Here is a 20,976-nt window from a genome sequence, read left to right as displayed (position 1 = left end):
AAAATCCTCCAGCCTCAGTCTCCCAAAGTGCTGGGAGTGTAAGCATGAGCCACTGCACCTGGCCTAAACATCTTTTCTTAAAAAGAAAAAAAAAAAAAAGAAGGGTCCAGCATGGTGGCCCACACCTGTAATCCCAGGACTTTGGGAGGCTGAGGCAGGCAGATCACCTGAGATCAGGAATTCAAGACCACCTGGCCAATATGGTGAAACCCCTCTCTATTAAAAATACAAAAACTAGCCGGGCATGGTGGCACTCACCTGTAATCCCAGCTACTTGGGAGGCTGAGGCAGGAGAATCGCCTGAACTCGGGAGGTGGAGGTTGCAGTGAGCTGGAATCACACCACTGCATTCAAGCCTGGGCAACTGAACGAGACTCTGTCTCCAAAAATAAAAATATTGGCAATGAACCCTCTTTGGGTGAGGAAAGATAGACATTATACCTAAAGACAAAATGTACCATATAACAATTGTCTGTTGAAAATATATTTTTATTATAAACAACATAAACACTTCCTAATACACTTTGCAAACATGCATTTCATTTTCTTTGCCCGAGTTTTTATCAACAGTGTCTCTGAGCACAATAGTTCTTCCCTTGATGGCCGATCATATATTCAATAAGTGCCAAGCACCCTCCCCAAGTATCAATAGGCACTGTGGAAAGTGCTGGGGGATTTTTTTAAATGCAGAGAAAAAAGGCATCCTTCCATATCTCAAGGGATCACAATCTAGTAGACTGTTTAAAAAAAAAAAATTGGATGTCTCCCTTTTAATATATATACTTCCACTTTATAAGATATATTTTATTTCATGCTATATAAGTCTTTAGAAAATAGCCTATATATCCGAGGCAAACTGGACAATTAAAATAATTAGCTAGGTAAAATAGGGTTAAAATGCAACTTTTAGTCCTAAATAATCGAATAATTTATGAAAAGGGATGCCATGGTCTTAGATTATTTTGATAACAATTTTAATTTTGTAATGTGTGACTTCTGAAAAACCTGAAATATTTTAATAAAAAGATATCATCCTTCTTTATCCTCTATAATATGCAAAGGAATATTTGTCTTATATGAGAGCAGACTTTGAGTCATTGCCAAAAGTGAAAATTAAACAGAATTCAAAGGCCACATCTACTATTCTTACCACTGCTCTTTTGTCTCCTGTTTTTAGTGACTTTGGTATTTTGTTAGTGTCTGTGTGAAGAAGGGCACATACATGTGAATATCCTCAGTGCAAAACAAAAATTATTTATTTGGAAGTTACAGTCTATTTATTACAGACATTTTCCTTTGGTTTATTTCTTATATGTATGGCTCTCCCAAAATTCCACTTTCATACTATTTTATACCTTTTAGTAAGAATGATTTATTCATTATATAAATGTGATTTACTTTATGCCCTTGTAAAATTTCCTTATAAATATATTTTTAAATTATGCTCTCATTGACAGACCATGTGTCCCATTTGTGGTGTGGGAAATATCATCAACCATTGCTTTTGTACAGCAACAAGAATCAGGTGCTCCTTAGAGCTCCTCCATTTCATTACTCTTAACATTCTTCAATGTGGTTCCAGCCACGCATAGTCATATAGATACTACCTATTCAAAGATAACTTACTGAAGCTTGTTCACAGAACCAAGCTTTTTCCTGATAGCTCTTCTTCCCCCACCCCACACTTCTGGAAGTATTACCCCAAATGCTCTTCAGGATTTAAATAACAATTTTTAAAAAGACACTTAACACCACAATATGGAATTTGCTGGCATGACGCGAACAATACGGTTACTCCAGATGCTGTATTCAAACTGTATGGGTCCGTTGAAAAAATAGATATAACCTACAAGAAAAAGCACAAAGACAATTTCAGAGTTTGAAAATAATAAGGTTTTAATCCAGTTAATATTAATGGTTCAATCTCTTAGATCCCATTTGTAGGAATTTCAAACTTTTTCTTTTTAAACTCTATTAGTGCTTTAATAGTTGTTCCTTTTTAAATTTTTTATTTTTTTATTTTTATTTTTTAGTTGTTCTTTTAAGGTGTGACTCTTCCTAGATAGTTTTGCTACTTGGATTATCAATTTTTGTGTGTGTATATGAGACAGAGTCTCACTCTGTCGTCCAGGCTGGAGTGCAGTGGCAGTGATCTTGGCTCACTGCAACCTCTGACTCCTAAGTTCAAGTGATTCTCCTGCCTCAGCCTCCTGACTAGCTGGGATTACAGGTGCATGCCACCACGCCCAGCTATTTTTTTTTTTTTTTTTGTATTTTTAGTAGAGATGGGGTTTCGCCATGTTGGTCAGGCTGGTCTTGAACTCCTGACCTCAAGTGATCCGCCCACCTCAGCTTCCCAAAGTGCTCAGATTACAAGCATGAGCCACTGCACCCAGCCTGATATTTGTTATAAGTTATCAGTAATATCTCTTTTCATAGTTAAAGGACATCGGTGAGGTCAGGCCCGTAATCTGAGCACTCTGGGAAGCCGAGGCGGGTGAATCACTTGAGGCCAGGAGTTCAAGACCAGCCTGGCCAAAATGGTGAAACCCCATCTCTGCTAAAAATACAAAAATCAGCCGGGCATGGTGGCAGGCACCTGTAATTCCAGCTACTCTGGAGGCTGAGGCAGGTGAATCTCTTGAACCAGGGAGGCAGAGGTTGCAGCGAGCTGAGATTGTGCCACTGAACTCCAGCCTGGGCGACAGAGTGAGACTCTCAAAAAAAAAAAAAAAAAAAGGCTGAGAATAATTAAAGTAAAAAGTCACTATATAGTTATGGTAGTTATGAGTCTTTATATATAAATTACTTCCCACTCCACACCCAGTTTGAATTCTGGCAATATCCTTTGCATTTTGGCATCTTTAAGCATAGATTAAAGTAATGTTGAAGGTTTAGCATCTCATATTTATAGAATTAGCAATCATTAAGTAAAATTCTTATTTATTCTAACCATGTCTTTTTTGTTGTTGATGTTTGCTGTCTTTGTAGGTAGTCACACAGGAACGATTAATTCCTTAACTGCCATACATTTATTAACACATCTAGGTCCTATATAAAAATGCTTTGCACAGAAAAGAGTTTTGAGGGGCTACAGAAGCTCCTCTTTAATGTCAATGCAATGTAACCACTTACCATTTTTCTCATAGACAGCATCTACTTTATCACCAATTCCTGGGAAGTCTTCTTCTATTAGTCTCGGATAGTCTTTATCCATAATATGGTTAGTATCATCATATCTATTTAAAGAAAAAAAACTCTGAAGTCAGTTATATTTCTTAGAAAGTACCTTAGAAATAATACAATAGATACAATGGCATCTTTCAAAATTGACAAGAATTTTAAAATTTTAAGTCCATTTAAAACATCTGGTAGCTTTTTAAAATTAGGAATGAGAATACTTGAGTGTACAGTGGACGCTTGATGAGTATTTGCTGACTTGCCCAAAGGCCATCTTTTTAAAGAGAGTTACAAACTCATTTCCACTTCACAAATGATATATCTGTTATAAAAGTATGTCATTAGGAATGTGTTCTTAAGCATGAAATTAATGCATGTTTGTGCATAGAACAATTAGCTATTGATCTCCCACTATGTGTAAGACAACTTGCCAAGTACAGTAATGGCTACAAAAATATTTAAGGTTTAATTTCTGTACTAAAAAGTTTAGGGGCATATGGTAATACTAAAGGTAGGAAGGGAAGCATAGCTTTCCCCTTCCATAACTGCATATTTCAAGCTCCTTCTCCCCTGCCCACAGCCACACCCTAACCAAGCAAACATATCCTAAAATTAACCTAGGAAAACAGGCTCCCATAAGGTGCCACTACTGTCACTGATGAGAGCTTTTTGAATATCTTGGAGGTATGTTCCAACAAGTAAAAGATAAGAACCACTAAACTGCCAATAAAGCTAAGGCATGTGTATACACATAAGTGCAACGCCAGGCAATAGAAGTCAAGCGTGAGAGAGTAATCATGAAATGTCATGGGAATACAGGAAGCCAGGCAATAACCCCTGAATGGGGAAATCAAAAATGGCTTTGTAGATGAAATGATATTTCGAATGAACTTTAAACAATGGGTAGAATTTCAAGAGGGAGAGATGAAGGGAAGGATATTCTGGCAAAAAAAAAAAATTACATAAGAGAAGCTTAAGGGGATATAAAAAACAGCATATCTGAGATGCAGTAAGCAATTAATCCTGACTGAACCATATACTTCTTATGGAGGTAGGGAATGAAATGCGGTACCCGGTAGAAGCTGGCAGTGATTTCTAGAATGTTGTCAATGTCACTTGCAGAAATAAGTCAAAAGGCAAAGATGATATATACAGATATGTGTGTGTGTGCGGGTATGCATGTGTGTGTGTGTGTGACTGTGTGTATGTAGAGATGGAGGAAAATTTCCATTTTAAACATTTCAAATGTAGGGTACTGATGAGATATTCCCATTCCCAAATATAGACTTGAATCTGGACTCCTAAATGTTGTTGATGTCAATGCTGCCTAAATCTTTACATATGTTTTAAACATTCCAGCTTCACTTGCCCTTCAGAAAATTTCACTTTATAAACCATGGGCCTGTCAGCTTCCTGGTCAACCTCTTCAGTGGATCAGCTAACTCTGCAGATAGGAGGGCCTTCTCTCAACCAATCTTTTCCTGTACTCATGCTGGTATCCTCTTTGGCCACGGAAGATGGAGCTACATGTAAATTAGGAGCAAGTAACATGAAAGAGAATAAAGGAGAAAGATTAGAAAGAGAAGGTGCCAATCGGGTGTGGTGGCTCTCGACTGTAATTCCAGCATTTTGGGAGGCTGAGGCAGGTGGATTGCTGGAAGCCAGGAGCCTGACCAATGTGGCAAAACCCCATCTCTACTAAAAATACAAAAATTAGTTGGGTGTAGTGGCACATGCCTGTAATCCCAGCTTCTTGGGAGACTGAGACACGAGACACTAGAATTGCTTCAATACAGGAGGCAGAGGTTACAGTGAGCCAAGATCATGCCACTACACTCAAGCCTGAATAACAGAGCAAGACTCAGTCTCAAAAAAAAAGAAAGAAAGAGGGGGTGCCGAAGATGGTTGAGAGGCACAACAAATGACTAAGAAAAGAATGTTTGAGAAGAGGAATGTTTGAGTATTATGTGTGTGTGTGTGTGTGTGTGTGTGTTTGTGTGTGTGTGTGTGTGTGTGTGTGTGTTCAAGAGAGCTTGAGACTTTTAAATACATGTCTGAGGGGCTGCCTGAAACAGCTGACATGGAATAAAAATGAATGACTAGTATGACATTTACATTAGTGTGTAGGAATAATGTATAGTAGTGACAGATGTTTGAGGCACTTTGCGGCTACGACACTGATGGGTCAGTACCTACTGCTGCCATACCTCCAGACCTGGTTTCCTGAGAAGAGGAGAGTCTTGCCTGTATCCTCAAAGTGAACAGCTGCACTTATCTTCTTAACTTCTTTTGGAAAACCCAGTTCAGATATTTTTTTGGGATAGCCTTCCAGAATGTCATAACCATTAAGAGCCCAAAATTTTCTACCTGGAATGAGTGAAATAACAGTTCTATTATCCAAGGGAATCTATTAGGACTTCCATATATAGACATGTGCTTAAAGACAGGCCCATTTGTACATTTAGAAATATTAATAAAATATATAGTATTTACAGTCATCATGTTTATGAAACATAAAAATATAAGCATTCTCAAAACAAAAAAATAAAATTTACGATCTTAACTTCCTAATTATGAACATAGCTAATCAAATATCACAATTAACTTGGCAATTTATTAGCTCTGAATATTAAGTTTAAAGCTAGGTGAAAAAAATACATTAAAATTTCTACATGAATAAACAACACAGTAGGAAGAGTAAATTAGATTGAAAACTCAAATTTTATACCAGTTTGAAAGTTATTTTATTCTCTAAAAAGTAGCTTTATTATAACATTAATATTATAAATAGTTAAACAATAGAAACAGTGTCAGCAGAAAGTTATGTAATCATTTTAAATTATGGTCATAAAGACAAAGTAGCAATTTGGAAATTGGTCATAATTTTATGTCAAGGAAAGCAGTAGAATATAAAAATGTATCTATACTATGAAAATAAATATGGAAAAATATGTATTACGTAATGAAAATGAGCAAATGAAATAAACTGAGTTTTCAGAAGGAAGAATGATTCATAATATTTTTCCACTTTTTCAGAATATATTGGTATAATGTTTTCTCAACAAACAATTTTTAAGCAGAACTAAGAGAAAAAACTGACAAGATTCACATGAAAGAAAGAGTGGATATGACAAGACTAATAATGTAGACCTTTTATATGTTCAATTTGGAGATTCATGGTAGAATGGTTTCAGGTACTTTCTGGCTTCCATTTTTTAATACTTGGTCTTTAATTTAGGTATATTTTCAGTAGTGATCATTTTACTGAATCTCTAGTGGCATCAAATTCAGCACTGCCTCCCCTGGCCTTGTGCGAGGGCTCCTCTGTGAAAGCTTACCTCTGAAGATGAAGATGAGGTCATGAGAAGGATGCTCATATGCAGCATCAATACGGTTGGGAAGTTCTGGCCAAAATGATTTCGTTAAAAACAGCTCCGCATCAACCTGCTGAGGATGCAGGCGCCAGAAGAATCTAACACAAAAGTAAAATGGAGTTTTCTGTCACATTTTTAAGTGCAATATTTCTATCCTGCTAGTCACCTCTCTCCACATCAACACAGATAAGTTAGATACAATCAATACCTCCCACCTGTGAAGGGAAAAAAAATTCCATTACCCTTTAAGTGCCAGTGACAAGTTGTGCTATCCTAACTAGCGTAAGGTATTCAACTTTGAAATCTCACAGAGCCTTTGTGAGGTCTCTTAAGTTCTTTGCGGGTTGAAACTGTCTTGCTCAATTTTGGGTATCTTGCCAGGGGCAAGCAAATGTGCCAGGCATTGTTGTGGCCTCCAGAGAGAAGATATGAGTTACATGAACTATGTCTTCCATGGTCTCATGGCTTGGGAAAACTGATACATGAGAACCACCCCCTGCCCCACGAGTACAGTGTAATTAGAGGTATAACAGAGGGGATAAACATGCTATTGGATCACAGATGAGGGATCAAAGAATGAATGAATGAACAAATAAGCATACTAGAACAATGTAGAAATTAAAATTTTATATTGCATTTCTAGGTTCATTTCATTCCATCCCTCAAATTCCAACATATGTATCCAGAATCAAAGTCTTTCCATACCAAAACGAATCTGCGTGGGCCTAATGAGTAACTATTTATTAATAAAGCAATTATTTTCAATGCTTGTCTGTTTTTAAAATAAATTGGATTTCTAGATTTTCTTGGTTATATTTATACGAAAGACTAACTAGAGATGTAAAAAGAAGCTATGCAATGTCAAGGTTATACATTGAAAAGTAAAACATTTATCCATCAGTCATTTATTTGATCTGAAATATGTAAATAAACTGCCTGCCCATTTTTACCGTTAACTTAGCCCTTGGAAGTCTGACAGGATGTTTTGGCGATATGCAGAAAGAGCTTCACAGATGTTTGTCACATACAGACTTTATGAAAGAATCTCAAGAGTACCTGTCTTTAAAGATCATTGTTTCTCCTCGGAGACTGGTAATGGCATCAAGGGATAAGGAGGGGTCACATTTGTCTGGCGTTTTTGGATGTTTAGGGTTGGGGTCTTCATCTCCTGGACCTGCAGTCATGAAAGGCAAGAGAGAAGTTATGAGTGTGACATTACTGATAACCTGAGTCACAGCACAACAGGCTGATCTGCTAATGGACAGTGGGAGAGAGTTTCTCCAGGAAAAGCCATAGGTCCTGGGGCTCCTACATTATGGTGCAAGTACCGTGTAATCTTACTTCCTTCCTCCCCTCCACTTCCATCCTTTAAGACCTCTCGAGATTCTTTAGCACTATAAACTTAGGTTTCTTGAGGTTGATGATAAAAAGGAGGGAAAAAAAGCAACAGAATTTGAAGAAATTTTCCCTACACCTTGCACAATCTATTGACAGACTGCTCTTGAAAACTAGATTCCCCTTAAAGCCATTTTTGATGGCGTATTTTTCCTGCAAAAGCCCTCATCTTGCCTCCTCCTCTTGACTATTTTACCAGCTGTCAACATCAGCTAATGTTGCTTCACCAGTTTGCCATGGTGCAGCTGTATCTCAGCTGTGACAAGCCAGGCCTTCAGCACTTATGTGACTTGCCACATGTTGGTAAATTGCCAACCATCTCCCATGAGTGCACATGGGATGGGGTGCAGTACATAATAATAATAATCCTACACTGTTTTTCTTTCTGTCTAGTTTATATTAGTTCTTTCATCAGTCCCTGAGTCATAATAATGTAGAAATAATAATTGCAAAATAAATTTGCAAATTCCCTTTGCCATCTTCAAGTTCATGCCCATGGCTATGCTAGCTACTGTGATAGATTCAAATCTAGAGGGTAAAAGAATGGGTTGGGTGATATGAGCAAGTTTTCTGAACTATGTGCTCTAGAAGTGTTTACACTGATGACTGTGTACTGTGGCTTTAACTCTATTTATAACAGGTCATCTATAAGTAAATACTTGGGTTGAAGTTTAATTATTTTGTAAATATCATTGAAAATTTGGGGGGGAGTGAAAAGGAAGAATTTTTTTTTACAATGGTTACTGTAGATGTTGATTAAAAACTACCACAAGCCACTTGAGAGGTTTCTACTGTGCCAAATTGGACTGGTTGAAAGAGTACTTGGAATTTCTAAAAGCCTTAGGATCTCACTTTCACCACCAACCGTGTTGCTATAGGTATGCTACTTAAACTCTACAGGGCTTTATTTCTTCATTGGTTAAACGGGGAATAAAATATTTTTCTTTCTTATTGCAGAGGTGTTTTGAGGATATCAAATGCACATTGCAATGTATAAAATACAAATACAAGGAGTTATAGTCTGCAAAAATTTGGAGAATGAAATCTTTTCTATTTGAGTGGGTAGTTAGATTTGGAAAGAAAAAATGGGTATGTTTTCCTAGGTTTTAACAACAAAACCAAGAAAGCAGCATTGGCAGTGGTGAATTCAATTAGTAGAGTCATGTGTTGCTTAACAACAGGGATACATTCTGAAAAATGTGTTGTTAGAGATTTTGTCACTGGGTGAACATTGTAGTGTGTACTTACACAAACCTAGATATATAGCCTACTACCAATATAGGCTATATGGTACAGCCTATTGCTCCTAGGCTACCAACCTGCCCAGCATATTACTGTACTGAGTACTGTAGGCACGTGTAACACAATGGTGAGTATTAAGTGTATCTAAACATAAGAAAGGTACATTAAAAATACAGTATTACAGTATTATGAAACCTTTGTCATACATGCGTATCACTGTACCAAAACATCATTATGCAGCATGACTGCAATTTAGAAAATAAATGCATGGGTTTCTTCTGCTTTTATAACTGATCATACTCTATTTCTATAACTGAGTTACCATAGAGAGACTGGATCCCTTGTACATCGTCATCAGGAAGCATAAAGTGGCTTTTGCCGGTGTAGGTGTAGATGGGAAACATGAGTGCTCCAGGGTCCTTGGAGTGGTCAAGACCTAAGGAGTGGCCGAACTCATGGGCAGCAACAAGAAATAAGTTGTAGCCTGTAAGAAAACAAAGAAACAATGAGAAAAAAAGGAATTCTAGTGACCAGGCAATGAAAGGAATATCATTTTATCTATTTGGTATGTTTCTTTCTTGGCTATATACTCTTTCTTTTCTCTTTCTTCAGTCTCTTACTTTTTAAAATCAGTATTCAGTTGCTTGAAGGAAGACTCAAAGTATTGATTTAATCCTTATAAATAATTTAGTGTTCTTTTGATTATAGCTGCCTACACAATTAGAATGTCAACAGATTACTCTCATGTAATTAGTAATTAATAAGGATTTACTGTGAAGACACTAGAACTCCTGATTTGCTCTTAGTATTCTCAGGTCAGGTGAGGGAAGTGGACAGAGATTACCTTAAACGAGGAGTGGGGAAATCACATAAGGTGGTACCTAGCTAGGGTGCTGCCCAGAACATCCTCCAATCAGGAGGCAGCATCCAAAGGGATAGTACCAAGGATGGAGGATGCCCTAAATAGGTTCTCTGTGTATACTCTTGGGAGCAAATTCCAACCAAATGATTCTTTCCAGAACATCTCTAGACTCTGGGTTTTGGAGAAACAGAAACTCTAGACATGATTAGCCATCTTTTCTCTACTCTAGAAGACTGCTACATCACTGTATTTACATTGTTCCTTCTAAGCATTCTGTCTGCCAATTTTGAGCCTCCTAATGCAGGTATTTCAAACTGGAAAAAAGAAAATAAAAAACTAAAAGAAAAATAAGAAGTGTAAGGCAATAGGATTGTTGTTACTTGTGCTTAGATTACCTGAAAACTAGAGCGAGTGGATTCCATTTGACCTTAAATACCCTTTGCTATTGTAGCCTGTGCATGAAGAAAATGAACCAACCTAGCAAATCTTGCAGACCATGAGAGCAATTAGAGGTCGCATAATCTGAGTGTTAACTAATTCTTCATCGAATGACTAGTAATGGATACCGCTCTTGGCCTTCTGCTGAAAAATGAATCCAGACTTGTTTGTGGATGTTTTCATTCACTTCAATTAAATATTTCAAACCTAGGATTTATAAAGGAACCTAAATTTGAGGCTTTACTGTGATTCTGCCTTAACAATGCTGGATATTATTTCTTCTTCCTGAAACCATTCTTACCTCTGAAATACCCAGAATATAAATATGTAAATTTTCACTTTTCCCTCCATAGACAGATTGGAGGTATTAGAGTTGAGACACTGATCATGTAAGGCCCAGTTTTATTCTTTGGAGAAATAATCTTTTTTATTTAAATGAAAAATAAAACTCAGCTGTCCATGAAGACAACGTCTACTTGTCATAACTAAGTCCAAGTTAGAACAATCTATGGCTTTTCTTCCTAAGTTAACATTCCCAATTATTTTGAGACTTGAAGATTTAACTACTAACTGATTTCATTCAACATTCAGTTTCATTTTGCTCTTGTGAATACAACCATCATCTTGTCTATTTCATGCTGTTTGGAGTAAGACTCTGTCTAGGTTTTTAAGAATGGTGTTTACAATATATAGACAAGACTGAATCAAGTAACTCATATAATGGGAAACAGAAGTTGATTGAACATATTTCTAACAAGGAAAAAACTATTTCAATTCACATCTAATTCATGTATGACCCATAGATCCAGCCCTGGTAGTTTTTAGTTATATATTTATAATAAACTGTACTTCTTCAATATGCCAAAAAGTAATTTGCAGTAATAACATGTTGGCTGACAAACATAAACATTTTGGTCCTACTTCAAAGTTCATTAGTATCCCTCAAGCCACAGTGACAGATTAAGTAGATTTTGTTCATTTTTTAATGTTGATATCAATTTGTAGAAATGTCACTTGTGGAGACACTAATACATCTAAGATAGACTTTATTTAAGAAAATATAGTCAAATACCAAATATATTTAACTTTTATATGTTTTAACTTCATACCAGTGTGTTCACTGTCTAATCTAATAACACATAAATGATATCTTTATAAGAAACATTACCTTTGGAACTACTTGTCCAAGTTTCATCATCATCAAAATGGGCATCTCCTCCATAATTTGGCCCAGGAGGAAAAGCGTGAGCCAGCAGGCCAGAGGGCCCATCAAATGGGTAGAAGTCGCCATGCTCTACACACAAAAGCAAGGGTTAGGAGTCTTATCACATCCGGGAATACTTAGCACAGGTGTTTGGTAAATTAGTGTTGAATGCTTTAAAAAGTAATGAATGACTGAAAGAAATAATTTTAGAATGGAACCAACTAATAATTAGAATACAAAAATGTTTGTAAAATAAATGTGCATCATTACCCTTAGTTCCAAAAGAGATCATGATGTCAGCAATGCCATCGTGAAGTCTGGTAAAATTCAGAGGAGTTACATCGGACCAAACTTTGAAGGCTTTTTTGAATGCCTTTTCGACTTCAGAATGAGTCATATCAGGGGTGTAATTCACAATTCTATTTAACAGAGAAAGTTTCAATGAACTTTTTGAAAAGCTACAGCTATTTTAGAATACATTTTCTTGGTATATTGCTTTTCAATTCAAAATGCAATACTTTCTTTGAAAGTTCTACTAGGTTTATTGTTTCAAATAATATATTAATTATGATACCATACAAGAATAAAAAGTCAAAAATTCAGTCACATTTGAGTATCTCCAAATAGCTGACCATGCGGCATCTTAAATTTAAAATATTCCAATGTTTAATATAATTTATTTTGCATGTTAAAAGTTTAGATTACATTGATATAGCCCAAATAAATGAAATAGCTCTGTAAAGTTTCTAGAAAGAGTGGAACCCTTCATCTTGAGCACCGTTGTAATAAATACACCTAATGTACTATGTTTGCAAATTTTCTTTAACCTACTTTTATTTCTCTTTTGATTTCATCTCTAAAAGAAATACTTTGAGATGCCCACTAAAAAATAATGCTGGGTTAATGTAACAATAATAGATGTTATGAGGCATTCTTGGCAACCATATTAAAGCTATTCTGGAATTTAACTGCCAATTAAATAGGAAGGCCTACTTAATATTAGACATTTAATACTACAAGAAAAGGCTAACAAATATGAAACAAAGATAGCCTGTGATTTACCTGTACGTTAAATTCATTTTGGACCATTTGAGAGTTCGAGGGAAAACATTGTATTCACCCACATCAGGAACCCCGCATCTTGGTTTTTTCATGACATCTAAGGTGTTATCGTCAAGTTTGCCAGTCACCTCTAAGCCGAAAAAAGACTGCATTTCTCGGAGCCTGTCAGTCATGGAGCTTGCTGCATTCTCCTTCAGGATTCCCGCGAGATTTGTAGGATGGTAGTATGATCTCAGGTAGCGCTAGAAAAGTGACCAAAATGAACTGCGTTTAAGAGAGAAGGACATTTCTGAGATGTACCAACCGCATCATCAGGATTGGCAAGATACTCTACCTCTGCAAACTGGAGGTCTTCCTCAGACAAATCATCTTCATCACCACCACTGGGAAGGGGCAGGGCCCGACAATGAGTCCAGCTCAAGAAGAGGAAGGCAGCCAGGATCCCTGGATGCATCTTGAATGGTGATGCCTGGGGACTGTTGTCTTTCTGCAGAGATTACCTTTACTTTTATAGGCCTGCAATGGTGAGTCATCACTTATGGATAGGTTTCCACTTCCTAGTCACTTGAAGGTAAACATGCTTACATGGCGACTTTTTCTTTTCCCTCCCAAGTGTGGTTTGTGGTAGAATTTGAGGGAAATATAAATGAGAGCATCTCTTGTTTCAGCAGGGTCTCAAAACCCATCTGGCAAAATAAACAGCCTCAGCATATTTATGGATACTGTGGGAAGAAGCAGAGAGTAGTATATTTTTTACTTCACTTAGCAAAAAAAATTTTTTTTGCCTTCTGTAAGAACGTAGCTACTTTTGCCTCTTCAAATAGTAAGGGTATCAAGATGGCATGTTTACTTCCATAAAGAGAAACTTAATACTGCTTCTAGAATGTTTACTACAGCCTGGTAAATTATAAACTGCATTTTCTCTAGAGTAACTACAGAGAGATATCTTGTGTCTACCTGAAGTTCACGATATTGGACCAAAACCAAGCTTGATGACTTGGAGGTGCTACAGCACAGCCACAGGATTGAGCCCCATAGTTGGAATTTAAACACACTGGCATGACCTCTCAACAAATATGGAGTCCTGCATAAATTCCCTATAGATCCAGACAGAGGTAGAAGAATTACATTGGAACGCAACAACTGTAATGGCTAGCACAAACAGGGATTACTGCATTCTAGGTTTAAAAGGCATTATCTCATTTAATCCTTACAACAGCCACATAGGTGCTGTCAGAAAGCTTGTTTTCCATTTTACATATGAATAATCTGGTACACTGAGAAGTTAAATACTTGTATACGGTCATATAGTTTCTAAATGATACCAGGATTTGAACCTAGGCCGATAACTCAAAACTCAATGTTCTTGACCACCATCCCTGTCTAATTATGACCTCCACCCTTCCCATTCTCAGATATTTTCTTAAAAGCTGAGCTGTTTGGTTCCTACACCTCAGGGAGTGCCCAAGAAAACTAGGGCTGCAGTAGGCCAATTTCAAGTTTCTCAATTTTTAAATTTGAATAATAGAAGTACTCTTGGTCCAACCACTCAGGAAAATAGTCCTAAGGGCCTCTACCCTATTATTCCTTTCAGAACATCACACATTCAGTACCGTGAAATCAAAGTGCCATCTTTGGTCCCCTGCAGAAGTAAATGGGTAGAGCAATATAGGCCATGATCTTTGGATTTATTGGACTTCTTTAAATAAATGATTGGAAATGCAGGTTAATTTGTGACTAAGAGTCAGAAAGAAAATGATGCTCAGGTCAGGAACATAGTAAGACAAAGAGAAGGAGCACGAATACAGCTTTAGGGTGAGTACGAAATGGGTATCCTAACATATGAGTAAAATTCTATAATCTAGAGTAGCCAGTGCCTTAGAGAAAAATCAGAAAAGACTACAACATGTATATGATCATTTGAGGGAAATTTACTATATGCCTTTATCCAAACAAAATACAGCCACATATACCCTTTCAAATAGATTGTTTCCAGGGAGTTCAAGATTAGATTGGTGCTCAATCAGGAATGCATAGCAATAATTTATTTTAAGTTGCTTCCATGTATCATAATATTTAATTTTGAGATTAAGTGAAAAATTATCCAAAAAAGTTTGAGTCATCGACTAAGCTTATAAAAGTTAGTTTATTAGAAAACATTTGTTTTTACAAATAAATTTTTATAATATATTAAAATCTCATTAGATAATAAATAAGAAGTGCTTAAGAAGCTGGAAAACAAATAACATCTTATTAAACATTTGAAAGTGGAGAAAGAGAATCAAATAGGCTAACTGTTCTTATAGATTTTCACATATTTGTAGAAATGTTATCACTTCAAACTAGAAGAAAAGAAGCTTTTTTGTCTATCAATTTAATGAATATATTAATACAGCATCAACCATATAGGATACCATGCTAGTCTCTATGGAAATGAAATGAAGGCTAAAATGAGGGCCTTTTTCTGAGGATCATTACGATATTACCTCCCCCATTAAAAAAAATTTTTTAATGACAAATGAAAATAAATACATGCCACTATTTTTCAACTTTAAAAATAAAGTTTATCATCAAACAACTTTAGTATTTTACTAGTTTCTCATTCCATTTAAGAACATAATCAGCGCAAAAGAAAAAACACAGAAAGGTTAATGAGAACATACTATTATATGTTCTGTAGTTTTCTTAAGTAGAAATAAAAATTCCTCCAAAGATTAGAATAAACATTAATTCATTAAGAAAATAATCAGACTGCTCGTTTATAGAATATTATTCATGGAAAAGTGTTTTTAGATGGTGGTAGGGATGTGTCATCACATCATAATGTGTTGGCAAACTGCTTGTCAATGCAAGTCCTTATATCAGGTTGTTAATTGTTAAAGTCAAGGCTTCTGGTTACCACTGTGAAATGATTTGTGGTTTCAGATGTCATCTTTAACACAATAGGGCAGAGCTGGTATTTAAAAATGGTTCTAACAAGTCTACCAAATCACTGGGAAATTTGAAAACCTGTAGAATGAACAAACAAAACTGGACTAAATTAGAATTATGTATTTACCACTGATTCAGACATTAGCAATACGGGACTTTTTAAAACATAGGTCATCATCAGTTTTTGAGTTCAAAACGTCACCCAAGTGGGAACGAACAATGTCTATGAACAGCTGGATACTAAAGCACCGGGGGTTCCAGACTAGGAATAACATGAACAACTGGCCATTTGAGTTAGATTAAAATTATGAAAAATCTTTAAGTAAAAGAATGATTAAGATCAAGATTTTGGCTTCAGTTTAGAGTATAGTAAAAACTCATTGTCGATGGCACTTAGCGGTATGTTTATTTTTCTAAAATGTAAGTGATTTGACTCTGCAAGTGCACGAAGTAATAATTTTTTGTAGACACTCTCTGATGGTTGCTTTGTTCTACCTTCCGATTTCTCTTTTTTTTTCATAACCTCACGAGCTGGGCTTACATCGTCTTAAAAAGGAGAACTAGCTGGGCATAGGGCGTGCCTATAGTCCCAGCTACTCAGGAGGCTGAGGTTGGAGGATTGCTTGAGCCCAGGAGTGAAGTTTGAGGACAGCCTAGGGAAGACAGGGAGGCCCTGTTAAAAAAAAAAAACAAAAAAACAAAAAAATTAAAAAGGAAAACTAAATTTCTTCTAAATTTGAATTTAAACACTACTTTTGTGCAGTCATGGCATCATCCACAGGTGTGGAACAAAACAAGAGCTCATTTTACATGATGTAGCTACAAAGCAAAGGTTGAGTAACTTAGGAGGTCATTTACTTTAAACATTTGAACCATATGCTCTTCAGAGATGCTATACTCATACTGGGTTGATCCACAAAAGTTACTAAAAGAATTTACAAGAAATAAAATAAATTATTTTTGGTTCTTACTGGAGTATAACATCTGAAAGTCAAGTCCTAATTTCCTGGGCTCCCCTCCTAAAGAATTTTAATTTTTTTTGTGTTTGGTTAAAAAAGAGTGGTTACTGAATGTCCACCTTGGCCAGATTTAACCAAATACTCTAAGAGAAAACAACCGGGAATAGAACACACATTCTAGCCCGACCCTTCCCGAATGTCTTTGAAAAAGGAAAAATCTAGATTGTTTGGTAGTGAATAATAGAAATGAAAACAAGTTAGGAAAATGGAGAAATGCTTTAGTGGTTTTGACAACAAGCAATTTTATTATATTTAAAGATCCCTAATGTTTAAACAATGAAGCAAAGATCTATTTTTAAACAACTTAGTCTCACCTTGTTACCTTAATTCACTAAAATGGAAGTCATTACATATTTTTTAAAAAGCACACTATCTGATAAAAAGTAATACACAAAAGCAGAATGTAATCTTATTACATAATGTTTGGGAAATAAAAACTTTTCTCAGAAGAAAAAAATTACGTAACATCTCAAGATTTTTGAGATAATCTGCCTCCGTACACAGACACACACACACACATACTACATACACATATATATAGTATGTGTGTGTATACATATTCCTCATCTTACAATGGAGTTATATCCAAATAAACCCATCATAAATTGAAAATATCATAAGTCAAAAATTCATTTGATTCAACTAACCTACCAAATATCATTGATTAACTCAGACTACCTTAAATGTGCGTGGAACACTTACATTAGCCTAAAATTGGGCAAGATCATCTAACACAAAGCCCATTTTATAATAAAGTTATTATAAAGAATTTTGAATCAAAATTCAAAATTTGAAGTACAGTTTCTACTAAATGCATATATCTTTTGCACCATCGTAAAGTCAAAAAATCATAAGCTGAACCATCATATTGTAACGGAACACGAGTCCAGTCACTCACTGCTTGCAGAGTCCAATTAAAAGGAGCGAGGCCTGGTAGGAAGAAAGTGACCCTATTTCAGAGCTAGCTGAGGGGAGGTAGTATAGGCTCCTGCCTTAAGGGCACCACCTCAGTCTTCAGGCGGAAGACAGGGGCTTTTAAAAGGAGGGCTTGATATGAATGGCATGTAGGGGAGGAAACAATGAGGTGTGGGGTCTACATGACTTGCTTTGTGACTTGCTTCGGGTGTCATATCTGTTGGGTGGTCTAGCTGGAGCCATCACAGGCAGAGGTAAGCTGTAAATTGAAGCAATCTCCTGGTGGAAGAGAGTTCCAGAGACCTGATTTGCTTCAAGGTTTCTTCTGTGGAACTTCTAAGTAAACACATAGTTAGATAACCTTGCTGTGCCTGGTGGAGAGAAGGTAAAGGTTATAATTGCATTGCTAAAAAGCTAAGTAAAAGGGGCAGGGGCACGGTGGCTCATGCCTGTTTTCTTAGCACTTTGGGAGGCCAAAGCGGGCAGATCACCAGAGGTCAGGAGTTCTAGACCAGCCTGGTCAATGTGGTGAAACCCCGTCTCTACTAAAAATGCAAAAATTAGTTGGTCGTGGTGGCAGGTGCCTGTAATCCCAGCTACTCAGGAGGCTGAGGTAGGAGAATTGCTTGAACCCAGGAGACAGAGGGTTGCAGTGAGCCGAGATTGCACCACTGCCCTCCAGCCTGGGCGACAGAGAGATACTCCATCTGATAAAAAGAAAAAAAAAAGGTTGGGGGGAAAGAAAAAAGAAAAGAAATCCAAGAAATTCATTTTTTTCTCTTAAAAATAGGGTACTCATCTATAATATGTCAGGGACTGTCTCTCTCTCTCTCTCTCTCTCTCAGACACACACACACACACACACACACACACACACACACACATACACTCATCTCTCTCCTTAAAGTTGATTTATTGATATATTTAGCCTATAGTCTATCTTAACATATGTAAGGCAAGAAACATCATAAACTAACTCTAAATTACAAAGAAATATTTTGAAGTATGGATGGATGTTTGTTTCTTTTACCTCTCCAGGGATCCAGCCCTCAACTAAACCAATGGAGCCATGTAGGGATTAAGAGCACAGGCCAGGCCTTGGAGTCAGATGCACCAGCCAAAATCCCAACTCTGCCATTTATGAGCTCCCTGACTTTGGGCAGTTTGTTTCATTTTCGCAAACCTTTTCCCTTCCTCCTCTGTCAAGGAAGGGTCACATGAAAGCCTTCATGAGATGATGCAGGTAAAGAGCTAAACTCACTACATGGCTCCTGTGAAAAGGGTTGTTATATTCATTCATTTATTCGTTCATTCATTAGCTCACTCATTCACTGCCAGAAACTGTTCTTGGTTCTAGAGATAAGTGTTTGTAACTAAAACAGACAAAAATTCCTCTTCTTGCAAAGCTGACATTCTGGTGCAAGGAATTACATATTCTTCTCCAGTATCTTTCAATCAGTTTTCATCTCTCTCCCTTCACCTTGGTAATTCATCTCTACATCATCACTATCTCCTGTCCTGCCCTCTATGATCTCAGAACATTAGCCTTAGCTGTCTTAACCTCCCTACTGTACCACCAACCAATGATGGAAACTTTAAAATCGGCCTTGTTCTTCTTGCAAATATTTGTAATTATTATTATTATTATTATTATTATTTTGAGACAAGGTCTCACTCTTTCACCCAGGTTGGAGTGCAGTGGCATGATCTTGGCTCCCTAGAACCTTTGCCTCCTGGGTTCAAGCGATCCTCCTACCTCAGTCCCCTGAATATCTGGGACCACAGGTGCATGCCACCACACCCAGCTAATTTTTTTTTACTTCTTGTAGAGATGGAGTTTCTCCATGTTGCCCAGGCTGGTCTCAAATTCCTGAGCTGAAGCAATCCGCCTGCCTCGACCTCCCAAAGTGCTGAGATTACAGACGTGAGCCACCACACCTGGCCGTATTTGTAATTGTTGAAAGGATAACAAGCCTCCAAGCTTCAAAGAACTAAATGTCTAATGATGGAATCCCAGACATGATGAAAGGCACCCTCACTGTGATGGAGAACATAATTGGGGCTGCAGGGCTTCCATGTATCCAGCAAAAGAAACTAGCAGGAGCAGTATGCCCCGACAGATGTGGAAAAGCCTGCATACATCCTGACAGGAGCCCTCCTTTCCCAACAGAAGTAGAAGGCATTCACCTCTGAAGAGGAATGTAAATCTTTCACAGGATCTTCATAAACGACATCAATGTGGTTGGGGAAATCAGCCCAAAATGAATGGATTAGCAATATCGCCTCTTCAGGGAACTGGAAAAGGTCAGACCAGAAAAATCTAATCTTTAAAAAGCAAGATTATGTAATTAGATTTTATCAATTAGAGATGAGAGATCATCTCATAGAAGTCTGTAAGAGTAAAACTCTTTTAAAATTTTCTTAACGTCTATTAAATTTGGCACAAGAAAAGCCAAAATATAAGATTACTTGCACCATCATCAGGAGAAGCCTGCTGGGGTCTGGAAGACCCACAGCACCAGGCCTGAATAAGCATCTATGCGGCAGTGCTTAACATAGTGAAAGAATGCACAGCCTCGGGTGAGAGAGACATGGTTCAATTTCAGACTCCATCACTTAACAGGCTGAGTGGCCTTTCGTCCATTCTTTCATCCAGTAAATATTTATTAAGAGCCAACCGTATGCCTAGAACTGTTGTAGGCACTGAGGATATAGCAGAGAGCAAACTGCATCAAGATCCTGGTTATCATGAGGCTAACACTCTAGCAGGCAGGGAGAGATACAATTACTAGAGAAATACATAGTATTTTCCTAAGTAGAAAACTAGAGTAAGAAAGAGGAGAGGGAGTACGAGGATCAGGGTGGTCAGGGAAATGTTGCAATTTATATATGGAGGCCAGGGAAGGCCTGGCTGAGGAAATGATATTTGAGTAAAGACCTGAGGGAGGTGAAGGGGTGAGCTATGCAGCTGTCTGGAGGCAGAATGCTCTAGGCCCATCCCACTGGGCACTGCTATAGGCACAGGGGATATAGAGTGATCATTCTAGACAAGGACTCTTACGTCTTAGAAGGAAGATAAAAGAGACATTGAAAAAGGCAATTTTGGGAGAGTTGTAGGTGTCATTAAGAACATAAAGTTAAATGATTCTGTAGAGTGATTGGAGCCAGGGTGAGGAGGATGAACACTTTCAACCAAATGTCAAAGAGGGCCTCTGTAATGAGAAATATTTAAGACCGGCACCTGAAGGAGAAGAAAGGTCCAGCTACGCAAATGTCTTGGAGAAAGGCGTTAGTCTAGGCAAAATGAGCACAGCACAAAAGAACAGGGTGAAAACAAGCTTCTTTTCCGGGAAT

At 37.2% G+C, this 20,976-nt stretch overlaps 1 protein-coding gene across 2 annotated transcripts; it reads right to left on the bottom strand.

Annotated features, from left to right (window-relative positions):
• Positions 1 to 471: 471 nt before the first annotated feature.
• Positions 472 to 13,234, bottom strand: MMP13 (matrix metallopeptidase 13). 2 transcript variants are annotated; one of them, XM_030829023.1, is made up of 11 exons: positions 13,092 to 13,211; positions 12,758 to 12,999; positions 11,966 to 12,114; positions 11,660 to 11,785; positions 9,514 to 9,675; positions 7,611 to 7,728; positions 6,519 to 6,652; positions 5,388 to 5,547; positions 3,136 to 3,239; positions 2,600 to 2,717; positions 1,810 to 1,846 (listed from the first exon to the last, which is right to left on the bottom strand). In XM_030829023.1, the coding sequence occupies exons 1-11, from the start codon at positions 13,209 to 13,211 to the stop codon at positions 1,810 to 1,812; spliced, it is 1,470 nt and encodes a 489-aa protein (XP_030684883.1). The 2 variants fall into 2 exon arrangements, with proteins under 2 accessions (XP_003253103.1, XP_030684883.1); XM_003253055.2 differs by lacking the exon at positions 2,600 to 2,717 and having other exon boundaries at positions 472 to 1,846; positions 13,092 to 13,234.
• Positions 13,235 to 20,976: the final 7,742 nt, after the last annotated feature.

This window comes from Nomascus leucogenys, chromosome 15, assembly GCF_006542625.1.
Source record: "Nomascus leucogenys isolate Asia chromosome 15, Asia_NLE_v1, whole genome shotgun sequence".
NCBI lineage: Eukaryota > Metazoa > Chordata > Mammalia > Primates > Hylobatidae > Nomascus > Nomascus leucogenys.
Note: the sequence above shows the minus strand (reverse complement) of the source record. Positions and strands in the feature narration are given on the sequence as shown.

What these genes read in the sequence shown, in the direction of transcription:
- MMP13 (XM_030829023.1), bottom strand. Translation starts at nt 13,211, where the DNA reads ATGCATCCAGGGATCCTGGCTGCCTTCCTCTTCTTGAGCTGGACTCAT. An exon ending in AAGACCTCCAGTTTGCAGAG is followed by an intron (nt 13,000 to 13,091) that starts GTAGAGTATCTT and finishes TCACTTTTCTAG; the next exon opens with CGCTACCTGAGATCATACTA. An exon ending in ACAATGATCTTTAAAGACAG is followed by an intron (nt 6,653 to 7,610) that starts GTACTCTTGAGA and finishes CTTTTGTGTTAG; the next exon opens with ATTCTTCTGGCGCCTGCATC.